This window comes from Anabrus simplex, chromosome 11 (genome assembly GCF_040414725.1).
Source record: "Anabrus simplex isolate iqAnaSimp1 chromosome 11, ASM4041472v1, whole genome shotgun sequence".
In the NCBI taxonomy this organism is placed as follows: domain Eukaryota; kingdom Metazoa; phylum Arthropoda; class Insecta; order Orthoptera; family Tettigoniidae; genus Anabrus; species Anabrus simplex.
Genome location: NC_090275.1, coordinates 47,258,934 through 47,276,303, shown reverse-complemented (window position 1 = coordinate 47,276,303; position 17,370 = coordinate 47,258,934). Strand labels below are relative to the sequence as shown.

The window sequence follows — 17,370 nt, the reverse complement described above, 5'->3', positions numbered from 1 at the left end:
AGTAGCGTTACAAAAATGTTGCAAAGTTTGGGCTGGGAAGACTTGGGAGAAAGGAGACGAGCTGCTCGACTAAGTGGTATGTTCCGAGCTGTCAGTGGAGAGATGGCGTGGGAGGATATCAGTAGACGAATAAGTTTGGATGGTGTCTTTAAAAGTAGGAAAGATCACAATATGAAGATAAAGTTGGAATTCAAGAGGACAAATTGGGGCAAGTATTCGTTTATAGGAACGGGAGTTAGGGATTGGAACAACTTACCAAGGGAGATGTTCAATAAATTGCCAATTTCTTTGCAATCATTTAAGAAAAGACTAGGAAAACAACAGTAGGAAATCTGCCACCTGGGCGACTGCCCTAAATGCAGATCAGTAGTGATTGATTGATTGATTGATTGATTGATTGATTGATTGATTGATTGATTGATTGATTGATTGATTGATTGATTGATTGATTGATTGATTGATTGATTGATTGATTGATTGATTGATTGATTGATTGATTGATTGATTGATTGATTGATTGATTGATTGATTGATTGATTGATTGATTGATTGATTGATTGATTGATTGATTGATTGATTGATTGATTGATTGATTGATTGATTGATTGATTGATTGATTGATTGATTGATTGATTGATTGATTGATTGATTGATTGATTGATTGATTGATTGATTGATTGATTGATTGATTGATTGATTGATTGATTGATTGATTGATTGATTGATTGATTGATTGATTGATTGATTGATTGATTGATTGATTGATTGATTGATTGATTGATTGATTGATTGATTGATTGATTGATTGATTGATTGATTGATTGATTGATTGATTGATTGATTGATTGATTGATTGATTGATTGATTGATTGATTGATTGATTGATTGATTGATTGATTGATTGATTGATTGATTGATTGATTGATTGATTGATTGATTGATTGATTGATTGATTGATTGATTGATTGATTGATTGATTGATTGATTGATTGATTGATTGATTGATTGATTGATTGATTGATTGATTGATTGATTGATTGATTGATTGATTGATTGATTGATTGATTGATTGATTGATTGATTGATTGATTGATTGATTGATTGATTGATTGATTGATTGATTGATTACGCCAAAGCTCATCTTAAAATGAATCGGCGCGCATGCTCTTTATTATTCGCAACTGACGATTTAAACCAGTCGAGGATCATTTTCACGCCATCTGTGGCCCTGCCCTTTCTTTAACCGATACCTTCATTCTTCGAAGTATCGGATGTCTTCCATTTTTTCTCTCATTAGTGTTACGAGAGGATGATTGGTCAGTTGTACTTCATCTCAAAACAATAATCGCTACTGCCACTACCAGAGATATTTTCTTCACGTGGGACTGAAATTGTGCACATTTCTCCCTGGTGAAATAAGCGCGATTATTTTTCAAAGCATAATTTCCGATGTCCTATCGATTAGTCAACTAAATTACTTAATTCGTGACCTCCCTTTTGCTCTTCTCCCATGTAAAACAACGAACTGTCATTATCATTATCAGATAAGATAGCATGCATTATTATATTGTGATAACATCTGATTTGTGACAGTGGTGTTTGGTCTGTGCCGGAGGAACAGAAGGTAACGTGAGATTACAGGTAGGTTTTTATACTTCTTCTTCTTCTTCTTCTTCTTATTCTTCTTCTTCTTATTCTCCTAGCCGGGTTGATTGGCTCTACGGTTAAGGCGCTGGCTTTCTGAGGCCAAGTTGGCAGCTTTGATCCTGGCTCAGTCCGGTGGTATTTGAAGATGCTCAAACACGTCAGCCTTGTGTCGGTAGATTTGCTGGCACGTAAAAGAACTCCTACAGGACAAAATTCCGGCGTCCCCGAAGTCCGTAAAGGTAGTCAGTGGGACGTTAAAACATTATTATTATTATTATTATTATTATTATTATTATTATTATTATTATTATTATTATTATTATTATTATTATTATTATTATTATTATTATTATTATTGATGATGATTCGTTGTGCCCAACTGTGGAACGCATTTGAACTTATTTTTGCACAATGTTTCTTCTTCTTTTCTTCCCAATATCTCTTCATTTTTTTCACTGTCTTCCTTTCTGGGTGTTTCTGCCCAGCCTGAATTTTTTCTTGTTGGTTTCTCTGCAAATTTATGTTTGTTTACTAAGCTTCTAAATTTCATTCTATCTTGAATGGTTTCGTCCTCAGTACCCATTTCTTGTAGATCTTCATGAATTTCTGCTAACCAATTGTTGCGAATTTTCAGGGTTAGAGCTAAGTTTAGAATTTTCTTTGTCAGCCTGTTGTTATCCATTCTGTGTAGGTGTCCGTAGAATTTTAGTCGTCTCTTTCTGATGGTATCTGTGATTTTTTCTGTGAATTGAAAAATTTCGTGTGGTTTCTTTTTCATCCAAATTCCATTTTCGAACTTTGGTCCTAGAATTTTGCTGAGAATTTTTCTCTCTTGTTTCTCAATGCTTTTCATTTGTGACCTGCCGCCAATGATCAGTGTTTTAGATGCATAAAGTGCCTCTGGTTTGATGACTGTATTGTAGTGTCGTAATTTTGCATTTTTTGATATACATCTTTTGTTGTATCTGTTCCATGTGATTTTGTAAGCCCTTTACAGTTTAGCAGTTCTTTCTCTTTTAGCTTCATGATTTAACCCTGCTGGCTGAATAATTTCACCTAGATACTTGAACTTGTCTACTTGGGAAATTATTCCACATTTAGTGATTAATGGTTGATGGTCGAATCTTGATTTAGTTCCTTCCATATTATTATTATTATTATTATTATTATTATTATTATTATTATTATTATTATTATTATTATTATTATTATTATTATTGTTATTATTGTTACGGAGATTATCCGTGGAGCAGAAAGAGGTGACAGAAGGTGCGAGTGTTGAATGGATCTAACTACCACATCAAAATTGAATTTAAAAGTTTAACAAAGGTTATTTCTCTTTAAATCGCTAACTTAACAATCTTTTCACTGACGGAACAACATGAGGTTACAGGTACAATGAAAATTTCAAAAATTGGAAAATTCAATATTCAGACCTTGACAATTCTGGGCTACAAGCCCCTAGGTTACAAGTTTACAATGAAATGGTATTATTTAGGTAAGGGCAGAAAACCCCTAATTCAAGATCACTTGCTCCCAACATTTACAATACCTTGCCTTCCAGAGGCACACTTTACTATTACAAACCATGAAAAGAGCTAACAGGCTCTCAGTTTCTTCCAGCCTACACGAGGCAACATTACACCAAACTCAAACACTTTCTGGCCTCTCAAGGCGCAAATTACAAATAGAAATAGTATTACACAGAGGTATCTAGTACCCAACCTACAGGGCCTTTGCGGAAAAGAATAGGTTAAATAAATGGCCCGAACACAAACAGAACGGAGGCGTTCACAACGCTCCCAGATAATGAAAAATTAAAACCAACAGGGCTTTCGGCCGATGAAACAGGGGCTATTCCCAAACTACTGAGGTGGCTCGCATGGAAATTGCCTTAAAATATTACAGAGAAAAAGGTTGCTAAATCGTAGTCACCTCAAATCAAGATGAAGGGGAGCTCGAGAGGGTAACTCACTCTCTATCCCCAATGTACAGTTAAAGACCTTATGAATTTTTCACATTAGCCGAAAGAAGATTTACATTTTAGAAAAGTTGGTTACATAGTTAGATATTCGGACCTTCCCCTCGGATAAAGCTGCGGAGGTAGCTACAGAAAAGAGAACTTATGTGGCCATTACCTTGTAGATGTTCTGCGGGCCGGAGAATGAGGCGCCCCGCCTCCTGCCTTAACACACACACTTAGAAAGACGGCGATCAATTGACAAGGAAACATGAAAAGCCGTAGTTTATATACCCTCAGGGAAGGTTCGAGAGGATTTGGGGCTAATCCGTACACACCCTCTCAATTTTATTGGTTAAACTCAAAGGTTACACTCAAAATTGAACAAGAAGCCTGTGATAGGTTGAAAATTAATTACATAAATTTTTCATTGGCCAAATTCAAAACTGGCGGGATGAGACAAGTGGTGCAAACCTAGAGTTACAAAAAAAAAAGCAAAAAGCAAAAAGCAAAAACCTATAAACACAAAATTTCTTTCAGAAACAACTTCCTTTACTTTGCACCAGAGTGCATGATCATAGTTTTTTGGTAGTGTTATCTGTGGAAAAATGTCCCAACTTCTTGATGTATAGCAAAACAAAACAAGGAGAAATTCAATCAGTTTAGGAAACTTCACAATAACAAAATTACCTAATATTTCAGTGGTGACATCTTCTGATTAATGTTCCAACTTCATATAGTATCTGCTGCTGCTGCTGCTGGCTATTTGCTTTACGTCGCACCGACACAGATATGTCTTATGGCGACGATGGGATAGGAAAGGCCTAGGAATTGGAAGGAAGCGGCCGTGGCCTTAATTAAGGTACAGCCCCGGCATTTGCCTGGTGTGAAAATGGGAAACCACGGAAAACCATCTTCAGGGCTGCCGACAGTGGGGCTCGAACCCACTATCTCCCGATTACTGGATACTGGCCGCACTTAAGCGACTGCACTTCATATAGTATAAGTTTCACCTTTTGATCGATAGGGGAGTTTATTAAGGCGCTGATTTTGAATGAGCGGAGTTGAGGTGTACCTCCCGGTACATTTATTATTATTATTATTATTATTATTATTATTATTATTATTATTATTATTATTATTATTATTATTAATGTCCGACTCCCTGGCTGAATTGTCAGCGTTGAGGTGTTCGGTTCAGAGGGGCCGGGTTCGATTTCCAGTCGGTTCGGTGATTTTAATCGCGTCTGATTAATTCTTCCGTCTCGTTGATTGGGGTTTTGTGTTTGTCCCAACATTTTACTCTTCATATTCAGACAACACATTACACTACCCACCGCCACAGCACCACGCAATAGTGATTACATCGCTCCACATAGGGGTGGCATCAGGAAGGACATATTACCGTAAAACTGGGCCAAATCCACATGTGCGTCACAGTTTGCACTCGCGACCCCACAGCTATGGGTAAAAGCGGTAGAAAAAGTATATTATTATTATTATTATTATTATTATTATTATTATTATTATTATTATTATTATTATTATTATTATTATTATTATTATTATTATTATTATTATTATTATTATTATTATTATTATTATTATTATTATTATTTATTATTCCGCCTCTGTGGTCTAGTGGTTAGCGTGATTAGCCGTCATCCCCATAGGGCCGGGTTCGGTTCCCGGCTCTGCTATGAAATTGAAAAGTGGTACGAGAACTGGAACGGGGTCCACTCAGCTTCGGGAGGCCAACTGAGTAGGGGAGAGGTCGATTCCCACCTCAGACATCCTCGGAATGGTTTTTAGTGGTTTTCCCACATATCCTCCAGGCAAATGATGAGATGGTACCTAACTTAATGCCACGACCGATTTCTCCCCTCTTCTTTGTCTATCCCTTCCGATCTTCCCATCCTCCCACCCACCACAAGGCCCCTGTTCAGCAGCGCACGTGAGGCAACCTGGGCTAGGTAGTGGTCCTCCTACACAGTTGTATTCCCCACCTTAAGTCTCACGCTCCAGGACACTGCCCTTGAGACGGTAGAGGTGGGATCCCTCGCTGAGTCCGAGGGAATAAACCAACCCTGGAGAGTAAACGGATTAAGAAAGAAAGAAAGAAAGAAAGAAAGATAGATAGATAGATAGATAGATAGATAGATAGATAGATAGATAGATAGATAGAAAGAATTATTATTATTATTATTATTATTATTGTTGTTGTTGTTGTTGTTGTTGTTGTTACGGAGATATCCGTGGTAGTCAGAGGTGAAAGAAGGTGTGGGCTGGAATAGGTCTCAACTACAAAATTAAAGTTAATTTAAAACTTTAACAAAGGTTATATTTTCTTTTCAAAATCAACAAATAACAGATAACAACATTTAACAATTTCCACTAGGTGAAATAACAACGAAAGGCAGGTACAAAATAATTTTACCCGTTCAGGGGTGTTTTACAAGGTTTTGGGCTTCGAGCCCCAGTCACAATCCTTGAGCTATTAGCCCAACTTTACCAAGGTACAAAATTGAACAAAAGGGCAGAAAACCCCATCATGCCAAGGAGCACTTGCTCCTAATTACAATGTTAAGCCTCCTAGAGGCACACAGAGATAAAATTTAGGAGAGAGCAGACCTGCTCTCAATAGTTCAAGCCTATCAGGAGGCCATAAGCAGACCTTACACTCAACTGCCCTTAAGGCATACTTCTAAATGAACAGGGGCAACTTGTACCCATTCTACTGGGCCTAAAATGAAAAAATAATAGATTAATTTAAACGGCCCTAAATACAAGGGGAATGGAGGCGAGAACTTGCACTCCTAAATACACATATTAAAACCTAAGAGGCACTAGGCCGATAATACAGGGGCTAATCCCAATCTATGGAGGTGACTCGTATGAGGAAACTTAACACATTAAGGAAGCGTAGAAACGGTTATGAAAACGTAGTCACCTCAATTTCAAGATGAAGGGGAGCTCGAGAGGGTAAAGCGCTCTCTATTCGCGCTTTACAGTAAAAGAGATTTGTAGTTTTTACATAGACTGAAAAGGACTTTACATTTTAAAATGGTAGGTTACATATTAAAGGTTTCGAACCTTCCCCGAGAGTTAAACTGCTGAGCTAGCAATAGATACGGATGTTAAGAGGCCATTACCTTGATGAAGAACTGGTGCCTGAAGAACGGGGTGCTTCCCGCCCGCTGCTACATATCCGCACACTGAGCTAGATGTTATACTAGTGGCCCGGAGACAAGAAAATCAGCAGTTTTTATACCCTCGTGGAAAATTCGGGACTTTTCAAGAATGAGTAGACACACCCCCTCAAGTTTATTGGATAGCTAAGAGCTACATATCCGTATCGAAGAAGACATACATGATTGGCTGAGAATTAATTAAAGAAATTCGGGATTGGCTAAGTTCAAACATGGCGGAAGGAAGGATTAATATTGCCAACCCAAAAATAAAAGTACAAAAATTTAGTAAAGGCAACAACTTTTGAATACAAAATTTCTTCAAGAAGGTTCATTCCTTTGCACCAGAGTGTATTACCATAGTTTTTGGTAGAGACATCTGTTAGAGAATGTCCACACTTCTTGATCACAGAAAAACAAAAGTAAATCAAAAAACACTCAGTGACATCTTCTGGTAAACCGTAGAGTTAGTTCGATTTTTAAAGTTCAGGGTTTCTCCTGTAGAGTAGGTTAAATTGGCGCAAGATTTGAACTTGCGTCGTAGAGGTGTACCACCCGGTACAATTATTATTATTATTATTATTATTATTATTATTATTATTATTATTATTATTATTATCATCTTCTGCATGGGTTTTTCCCGAATTAATTGATATTGACATTTGGTGTGGATAAAGCCTAGTTTTACGACCGGAAACCTGTCCTGACGCCACCCTAAGTGGAAGATACTTTACTGCGTCGTTCTGTGATGTCTTGTATGTACACAAAGTGTAAAAATAAAGTAGATCAAACTTTCAGGACACGTTCCTCACACGTACAAGAAGAAAATATGTTATATGGACATGGGTCCGGAGACGCTTCATTTCCATGTTAGAACTCATTTTTTAGAACTCTACATAGTACATTGGTCATGGGAAACACATAGGAACAGAACGTACCAGCAAACCACATGAAACACTTTTTTCCATGAAAAATTCTAAATGTCCTCCGTTAGAGTGCACTAACACGTTGGGCGCCAACTTTTTTTGGAAATTTGTCTTTAATTTAACCCTCTTCAAGGACATCGGTGTCCGCCATGGCCTAGGTGGGAATCAAACATAACGTGTTACCCGCCGTAGCATTGAACCCTGGATGCGCTGATTCAGTGCGACGGCTGGTTGATGTATGGCCGGGAATCGAACCCGGGTCTAACACTCCCGAAGACCAGTAAGCTGTCCATTCAGCCAAAGGGCCAGGAGACAGTTTAGCCTTTGACTTCGGTCGTCCCGTGTGGTTGAGCACATCAGGTGATGACATATTTCCACCGTCCTCTGCCTTCAACAGGTGTTTCAGCATCACTCCAAGACAGTACATCAAACAACAGGTCGTTGTTGAGTTTTCACCGCCTGATATTTCAAGACGACCACTGCAGTTGTTACTTAGTGTTCTGAATTGCATTTTACTTGCTATTGCCGGTCACAAGTGCGGATAAAGGAGGAGGCTGTAATTTTACAATCACTGCGGGGATTTTTCAATTCTTACCCTGAAGTGGTAGGGTAGCCGCCTAGAGGGTAACACAATTTTCTCAGGCCAGGAGATGTGTGGTGGTGATTTGAAGTCAGATGAAGTGCGAGAAAGAATCATATGTTGCCTTGGAATAGGGACTGTCCCAGTATTTGCCCGGTAGTGAGAATGAGAAACCATAGAAAACTGTTCTCAGGACAGCCATCTCGGTGAGGCCTGCCCACTATGTAGAGCCGACTATCTTTCAAGCCGCATTACTCGGTGTGCGGTTTATTATTTGTAGAACGCAATGAAATTTTTCTTTTATATTTTTCTGCTTCTTCTGTTTCATTCATACTGAGGCTTTACTGTGAAACTAACTTGACTACAAGCTTAAACTTTTTCAGTAGCAAAAAAATTTACCTTTTTACATAATTATGACTTAGAGCTGGGCCCTATTTCATAACGTTTACATATTGACAATATCCTGTTTCATAAAAGCTTACAAGTTACAAAATTATAGATTTGTACGATAAATTTACAAATGTCTGTTTCGTAAAACGTTTGAACTGACAGGTAAAAATCTGACAAATTTGTCAAATTGTAGCCCACATGTAGTGTTATGAAACAGATATATGTCATTACTTTTGACATATTTACAAATTTGTAAAATTGTCATTGCAGAAGTGACAGGTATTCTTTATAAGTAATGTGTGTATAACTTGGGAGTTCATTTTCGTGAATGTTTTGTGATTTAAATTCTCTTATGGATAATGAACTGCAGTAACAGCAGTAGTGAGAGTGGTGAAGAAATTTAAATGAGGCCACGCCGGGTTTTTTCGACAAAGGATTAGCCTAACCTTCAACTTGAGTGACTATTCATCGCATCCGGAACCATCTAGTGCGTTATATAGTAAACTTACTAGATCTGACATAAAATTGTCGCGTCTGACATACAATTGTCACGTTCATGAAACAAGTTCTTTAACTTTGACAAGTTACTATGATTTTCCTTGTCAAGTAAGGAGAAATTGTAACATTTATGAAACCGCAAATTGTAGTGATATATTTACAAATTTGTCAGATCTAACATAATTGTCGAAATTGTCGAACCCGTCAAGTTTTATGAAAAAGAGCCCTGGGGGCCGTCCGAAAATTTTTGTACCGAAATAATGTCATGAAACAAAATGTGTGATGTGATGTTACCTGGCAACAGTACCTTCAGAGGTGTACAGGCTATGAATCTCTATGTCATGACCATATCTAGTACGAAAAGATCTCGTGCACACCCGTAATATGTGTCTTACTAACGACAGAGAGTTTGCTCTAGTGTCATCAAATGAATCAGCAACATACAGTTGTAGTGCACAAAAAAGTTGCAATGTGGCTGCCTCCTTGGCAGTTTTAGATCTCGGTCGAAATGTTGTATTAGAGTGCAATTACTGTCCGATGGTACAAACATGCGTGAAGCAACAAGTTTGAATGGGAAAGGAGGGGACGGAAGGTATTGGAGAGGGTAATTGCTACTATGCTTACTGGAAACGAAATTAAGCCAAGTCGCCAGCTGGCCTCCCTACAGCAGAAGTAGAAGCGCCGACCAGAAGCCGATGTGAACACTTCCGTAGCAACTAGCGAAGTGAACGTTTCTCCCCTCTCACTCACGCTTGCAACACACTGTGCTAGGCTTGCAGGATATAAGAAGGGGGGTGTACAGCAGAGTGTCGAACGGAGAGACTGAAACAGAACTTGGCATTAAGCTCATGGTATCCACCAGTCATTTATTACCCACGCCAGCGTAGATCCTGTTATACGAGGTGCGTTTATCAACTGTCTCCTTGGCAGCGCTAACAGCCAACTCGTTTCCCGCTACACCCACGAGGCTTGGAAGGCACAGAAATGTGATTCTGGTGCTAGCAATCCAACACCGAGCTAGCAGGTCCTGGATCCGCTGCACTAGAGTGTGCCGCGGGAAGCGTGCATCATTAGGCTGTAACGATCTCAAGGAGTTATCACACAGTAGAAACTGCGGTAGAGTTTCAAATACAGCATAGAGTTCTGTTGTGTACATGCTACAGATTCCGGCAGTGGTAAAAAGAACCCTGGCTTTGTAATCTCCTTTTATCTCCTCCCGAATCACCTCCTTAATTTTCTGCCTCGCCCTGTGTTCTAATAGCCACTAGTAATTTAGAAGCAACAAATTATTTTAGTAACTGTTGCTTTGATACCAAAACTAATGCTAATATTGATCAAACTACAGATTTCACTTCCTTTATATTGAAAATTAAAATAAATGCATAAAATAAATATAGAATGCATAAGAAAATGTTATTGTACGTACGAAGTGAAGTAATTGAGTTTAATACTTTCTGGAGATCAACATTTCTCGTTCAAGTATAAACAGTTTCATTTCATCTCTTTATAATAGTAACTACTATGCCGCCTAAATATTTATTTAATTTCATCTATTTTTGCTTCTAATTCCAGGTTTACTTTCCTGAAGAAGATGAAGTGCTTAACAGTGAATAAATGTTGCTGCGGATGTTCCCTTAGACAGGGCTCCATTTTCACCGGAGTGGCCTTTGGGGTAAGTATGTATCAACTGGAAGGATCGTGTGATAAGCAGAGGCATCAAACAAACGCTGATAAAGACCTTGGTGTTCTCAACTTTCCTTATTAGCGCCGAAACTTGGAACATTAAAACAGAAAATAATTTACGCCTCCGAGTTCTGGCCATACTGGAGGATGCTGAAAATATAGCGGATGGAGAAAAGGACTAGCGATTCAATCCCCAGTAAGCACCATATGAAGAAAAAGCTATTCTCCATTTGTTACGAGAATTCTGCAGTCCTTTAGTTATATAGTTCTCCTCCAAGAAGACAACCTAAAAATAAATAAAAAGTGTTAAATTTCTCCTTGGGAAAATCAAGCGATCATAAATAACTATGTCTTTCAATAAATAAAATTCAATTTATTTCAGAAGTGAAGCTTCCACGGTGTGAAGAATTAATTTAATTTCCGGGTTGAACCGTGTTGTAGTTGTCTGCACATCACGTGCAGTTTGCCGACGTTTCGAATACATTGTAGTATTCTTTGTCAAGGCGATTGAAATACCCCTACTCGATCCGAGGTAATCAGTCTCCCAGGCAGAAATTACACTGCCAGTCGCCTTGAAAAAGAATACTGCAATGTATTCGAAACGTCGGCAAACTGTACGTGATGTGCGTACAAGTACAACACGGTTCAACCCGGAAATTAAATTAAATCTATTTATTTATTTATTTATTTATTTATTTATTTATTTATTTATTTATTTATTTATTTATTTATTTATTTATTTATTTATTTATTTATTTATTTATTTATTTATTTAAATTCTACAAATAGAACGGAGGCACTACTGTGAAATAATATGCATAAATGAAAGTTGAATAATTTGAATTGGTTAAAACACTACTTTATAATTGCATGACAGAGAGAAATTAAAAATAAACACTAGCCTATTATACTCAGGACAATTGAATTTGGAAGAATAGCACCCCACAATGTCAGTTTGTTTGAATTATTTGACAAATGATAAGAAGGGGGAAAACCTAAAGATAAACTGAAATTATTAATGCAGTCAAAACAAAAAAAAAGAAAGACAATTCAGTGGGACTAGTGTGAAGGGAACAATGATATACAGTTATAAGAGCCTAGAATCGCAGTCATGTGCTTCCAGAAGAAATTCCCTGAAAATTTCTTCCAGTTTGCAGCACAGTGTACCAGCCAGGTCTATCAAGGAGAGAAGAACGAAAAATTGGCTAGGGGCTTTACGTCGCACCGACACAGATAGGTCTTATGGCGACGATGGGATAGGAAAGGCCTAGGAGTTGGAAGGAAGCGGCCGTGGCCTTAATCAAGGTACAGCCCCAGCATTTGCCTGGTGTGAAAATGGGAAACCATGGAAAACCATCTTCAGGGCTGCCGATAGTGGGATTCGAACCTAGTATCTCCCGGATGCAAGCTCACAGCCGCGCGTCTTTACGCCCGGTAACGAAGAATTGAAAACACTTCTTACACCAATGGCAATTAAAGTATTTCTTGGTATTCAGTGCATACTAAATTTCATAAAATGTCCACAATGAGGTTAGCATGAAGTTCAAGAATTGGTATGGATCGCTTAGCCGTTTTTGTAATGGTTAAGACCCAGCAAAGGCATTTGTGAGGGCTCATTCTAAGCTGCAGTTTGGATAAAATGTAACCCATTCAGACCAAGTTAATACCTAAAAAAAGGAAATAATATTAAAGAATAAATAAGTTCTGACTTGGATCTATAAAGGGTATAAAAAATAATACATTTTTGAACGAGCTATGAAAAAAATTTGTAAATTTTCTTCACATTCTAAAAATATTTTAAAAGCCCTCGCGGGCCGCTCATATGGAGTGAGGGCGTATGACCCTGTTGATGGTGATTCGTCCAGCGGTTGGGAAAATAAGCCTTGAGCAGTCACCTTGGTGTTATTCGACAGGTGTAGGCTATCTGACAACACCCGGTTCACCCTCTTCCCATCTCCTTATCATCAGTATTATACTGTACCTAGATGCGCAGATTGCCCAAGGGAGTCAGATATGAATTTTCAGTGAATGTCTTCTGGAAGTACATTACTAGGATTCTTGGCTCTTACAACCGTATATTGTTGTTCTCTTCACACTACTCCCACTAAAATGTCCTTCATTGGCTGCCATTTGGAAATCTCTGATGCTGTATTCATAGATGCAACGAAAGAACAAATTAGAAAAATACAAAGCACCATGAATTCCTGCATCAGATTTATATTTTCGTTACGCTACGACACTCGTGTCACACCTTACTACAAGCAACTTTCCCTCCTAAAATTTGAAGAACTCAGAAATCTTCATGTAGCCCTGTTGGTGTACAGATCACTGACTGAGAGAATTCCCCTGTACCTGTAATCAAACTTTACATACCTTTCCTCTTTTCACCAGCATAATACACGCTCTGTTACTACACTTGCCATTCCCTTTAGCAGGTCAGCTGCCTTTAATCGCTTATTTATTGCGACGGGGAGTAGATTATGGAACTCTGTTCCAAATAACATCCGAAGTAGTAACTCACTGGCGTCTTTCAAGTCTTCCTACAGAAGGTATCTCTTAGATGCAGCAGCCCACGGTGTGAATCTTGATGGGTGAATGGTGATGTGTGGATGTGTGTATAATTTAGTTAACTTTTCTTTAAATTAATTTAAACTTATCATTAAATTTCATTTATTAGTTTTACAAATGAAATGTGCATATTGGTATAATTATGATGTATTTATTTTGAATTTATGATACAAATTAGTTTCTTTTAAAATATTTTAATATCCTCTACGGTTTTTCCTGTACAATTACGTGGTTAAGTGTAAGAGAGGCCCATGAGTCCTAACTTCGCCACTATTAAAGACAAATAAATAAATAAATAAATAAATAAATAAATAAATAAATAAATAAATAAATAAATAAATAAATACCATTAATAAAAACGAGATGGTGTGTGTTTGTTTGTTTACATGGTATGTCCCCAGTTTTGGTAATTTTTGCACTGATCAACTGAAATAACTGGTAATTGGTTGGCCCTATACAAAACGAAGAGCTCAGTGTGACCCCGAAGTAACATATTCTGCAAAGGAACGTCATATGCATTGTCTTCGTAACTGTAGCGGTTTTCGACAAAATTCATCTTTCTTGCGCTTCTGGCTTTGGCCGCCTTCGCTTATGAATATGCTAGTCATTTCACACGAAAGTGGGAGTCACGTGAAGCCACATTCGTAATCACTTGTTTAAAGGCGTTGCTTGTTTGTGTAGTGATTGTAAAATATTTATCTGACCTTGGAAAATTGGACTGTGGGAAAAGAAGAATAATCGTATGTTATCTTTGTATTTTCATATGTTTATTTGTTGGACTCTAAAAAGAAAGTGACTGTGTGTGTAAAATGGTTAAATTGGTTTTTACTCTTTAGATTATGGGCCGATGACCTTCGATGTTAGGCCCCTTAAAACAACAAGCAAGAACTCTTTAGATTGAATGATTGATTTGTGTAATATTGAACTTGGTTGTTCTAGTTGTTTCCTTTATTTGTAATTGTATCTTTTAATTTGTCAATATTATGAGTTCGAGGTGGATGATCGTGAACCTTTTCTTCCCCAAACGTTATACTTTCCCATGGACCTCAATAGGGCTTCCTTCTACCTTCCACAATTCGGTCCGTAGTTGTCATTGTTAGGCCTGTAAGTTATGATTACTTTGCCTATGGTTCGATGTTGCGTATTGATAAGTTAACCGTCACGTTTCCAAGCTTTGGTGTAAAACCACCGCAACATTGAGATTTTTCTATTTTCCCTATTTATTATTATTATTATTATTATTATTATTATTATTATTATTATTATTATTATTATTATTATCTAATTTGTATCTTGTTATTATTAGTATTTTTATTATTTGCTAGACACGTTAACCGATTGCGGTTACATTGGTTTTTAATATTATTATTAATTATTTCTTAATTCACGAACGCTTACCGACAGCAGCTACAGTTTGTTAACAGGCCTGCTGAAGAATGAACGCAAAATTCTGCGGAAAGCGTTTGGAGGCTACAATTGTATAGTTGAGAGTGATTATCCATATTTGAGAACTACTTCAGTCTGTAGTTCATGTATCCAACCATTTTCATTATCATCGTCATCGTATTATATTTATATTCAATGTTTCTATCCTTCTAATATTTTTAACATAGGTTTAGCTTATAATTCACATTTCACTACTGCCCTATATGTTTTACAGGTACTTTCGCTACTACAGACTGTAGGCATAGGATCTGTGGCGGATCATCTCGCCAAAGAAAACGGTGGAATGAATGGTAAGTGCTATTTTGAAAATACAGTAGAATCTCGATTGTCCGGACCTTATCCGGACGCGAAGGACCCTTCTTTATTTAATTTTTTTTACTTTCTACTTCATACGTTACGTAATTTGGCACCGGGAAGAAGTGAAAGTCGTCTGTTTACTTGTGTGTCATGTGCCGGCCAGTTTGTGAGTTCTTCATTGTTTATCGTCTGTTAGTGACAGGTATTTTGTTTAGTGTTCCGTGTGCGGGATATCAAACACAAGGTGAAAAAATTTTTGTTAATGATTAAGGACCACGTGGTGATTTTGGACCATTATTCCCGGGAGTATCAACTTTAAGATTCCCACAAAGATATAGCAGATATTTTAGAATCAAGAGGTCAAATGAAAATTTATCGTCATTGACCTATTCAAGGGCATTAAAAGGGTAGATCTCGGAAGATTACTGACGAAAATGAGGACTCTTGGACTAGACGAAAGAGTGACTGAATGGGTGGCTGAACTTCAAGAGAATACTGCTCAGAGAATTAGATCTCATCCTGTAATGATTAATAGGGGGTCCCACAAGGCAGTGTTATTGGACCTCTGTGTTTCCTTATATACCGTACATAAATTATACAAGTAAAGAACTAAAATCACAGATATAAAGTTTAGCGGATAATGTTATCCTGCATAGAGTAATGAATAAGTTATTGGAGTGTAAGCTATTCCAAAAACATCTTGACAAATTTGTGAGATGGACAGCAGGCTATGGCATGTTGATAAACGGGGTGAAAAGCCAGGTTGTTAATTTCGCCAACAAGAAAATTCCACTCTGTTTTAATTGCTGTATTAATGGGGTGATAATAACTCATGAGGATCACTGTAAGTACTTAGGGTTATAAGGAAATATTTTATGCGGTTTATCACATTGACGGGATTGTGAATAAAGGTTATGACAGTATTGAGGGCTTGTAGCAAGGATGTAAGGGATAGGGCGATAATTTACTGACAAGACCGCATTTACAATATGATTCTACCAGGATTTCTTGATTCGTGAACTGGATAACATCCAAATGAAAGCAGTATGATTTGATGCGATTCCCTACAAACGAGTAGTATTAAGAAAATGTTGTAAATTTTGGGTTGGGAAGACTTGGAAGTAAGAAGACGAACAGCTCGAGCTGTCAGTGGGGATATGGCTTGGAATGGCATTATTAGATGATTAAACTTGAGTGGAGTGGTTAAAATTAGGAAGGATAATAATAAAAGTTGGAATTGAGGAGAACAAATTGGGGAAGATGGATTACGGATTGGAATCATTTACCATAAGTTCACGGCCACTTCCCTCCCTCTCCTAGCCCTTTACAATGCCATCGACGTCATAAAAACCTATCTATGTCATTGCGACGTAAAGCAAATTGTAATTTAAAAAATACACACTGCCTGACAAGAAAAGGTAAGCACCCGGAGGGAGCGGTCCAATATTATCTCATTTCGCTATACAAGCACACCATTGATGTGTGAGTAAATGATTGTATTTACAAGGATCTGTAATGTGTAGAGCGCCCATCAGAGTGCATTCGTGATGGCGCCGTCCTGCTATTGATACGTTTTTACCAGTCAACTGCTGTAAGAGAGTTAAGCAAAACGTGCAGAGAGGTCTACGTACAGTACGAAGCACCCGCGATGCCTCGCAGATGCGTTAGACACAGCCTATCCACCAACTGACAGCATTTGAGAAAGGCCGTATTGTGGGAATGCATGAGGCTGGTTATCGTGCAATTTCCAGGCATGTGGCCCATTCAGATGTCACAGGAGCCCGATGTTGGACTCAGTGAGTACATAAGAGCACCCAATCACATCGTGCAAGTTTGGGTCGACCAAGAAACACCACCCGGAGGGAGGACCGTCATATGGTGCACGAAGCACGACGGGATCCCATAACTTCGGCACCCGCCATCCGCGAGCATGTACTGTAGACTCTGCAACATACTGTGATTTCCCGCACAGTGTCTCGATGACTCGCATCCACCAGATTGGGATCCTACCGCCCCATGCGTGGGTTACCATTGACACCAGAACACCAACGCCTGAATTTGGAGTGCTACCTTGCCCAGGAGGGATGGATAGAGGACGACTGGCGTTGCATCATGTTTAGTGATGAGTCCCGCTTGTCCATAACCGCCGATGACCACCGTGTGCAGGTTTGGTAGCGTCGAGGGTAA

At 38.2% G+C, this 17,370-nt stretch overlaps 1 protein-coding gene across 1 annotated transcript in view; it reads left to right on the top strand.

Moving 5' to 3' along the window:
• The first annotated feature begins 1,610 nt into the window (after window positions 1-1,610).
• LOC136883123 (uncharacterized) overlaps window positions 1,611-17,370 on the top strand; it is an 86,374-nt gene continuing 70,614 nt past the window's right edge. The window contains exons 1-3 of the mRNA XM_068229602.1: window positions 1,611-1,624; window positions 10,762-10,861; window positions 15,101-15,176. Of these exons, the coding sequence (XP_068085703.1) occupies window positions 10,781-10,861; window positions 15,101-15,176 (157 nt within the window). The 5' untranslated portion in view covers window positions 1,611-1,624; window positions 10,762-10,780. The remainder of the gene's footprint in view (window positions 1,625-10,761; window positions 10,862-15,100; window positions 15,177-17,370) is intronic.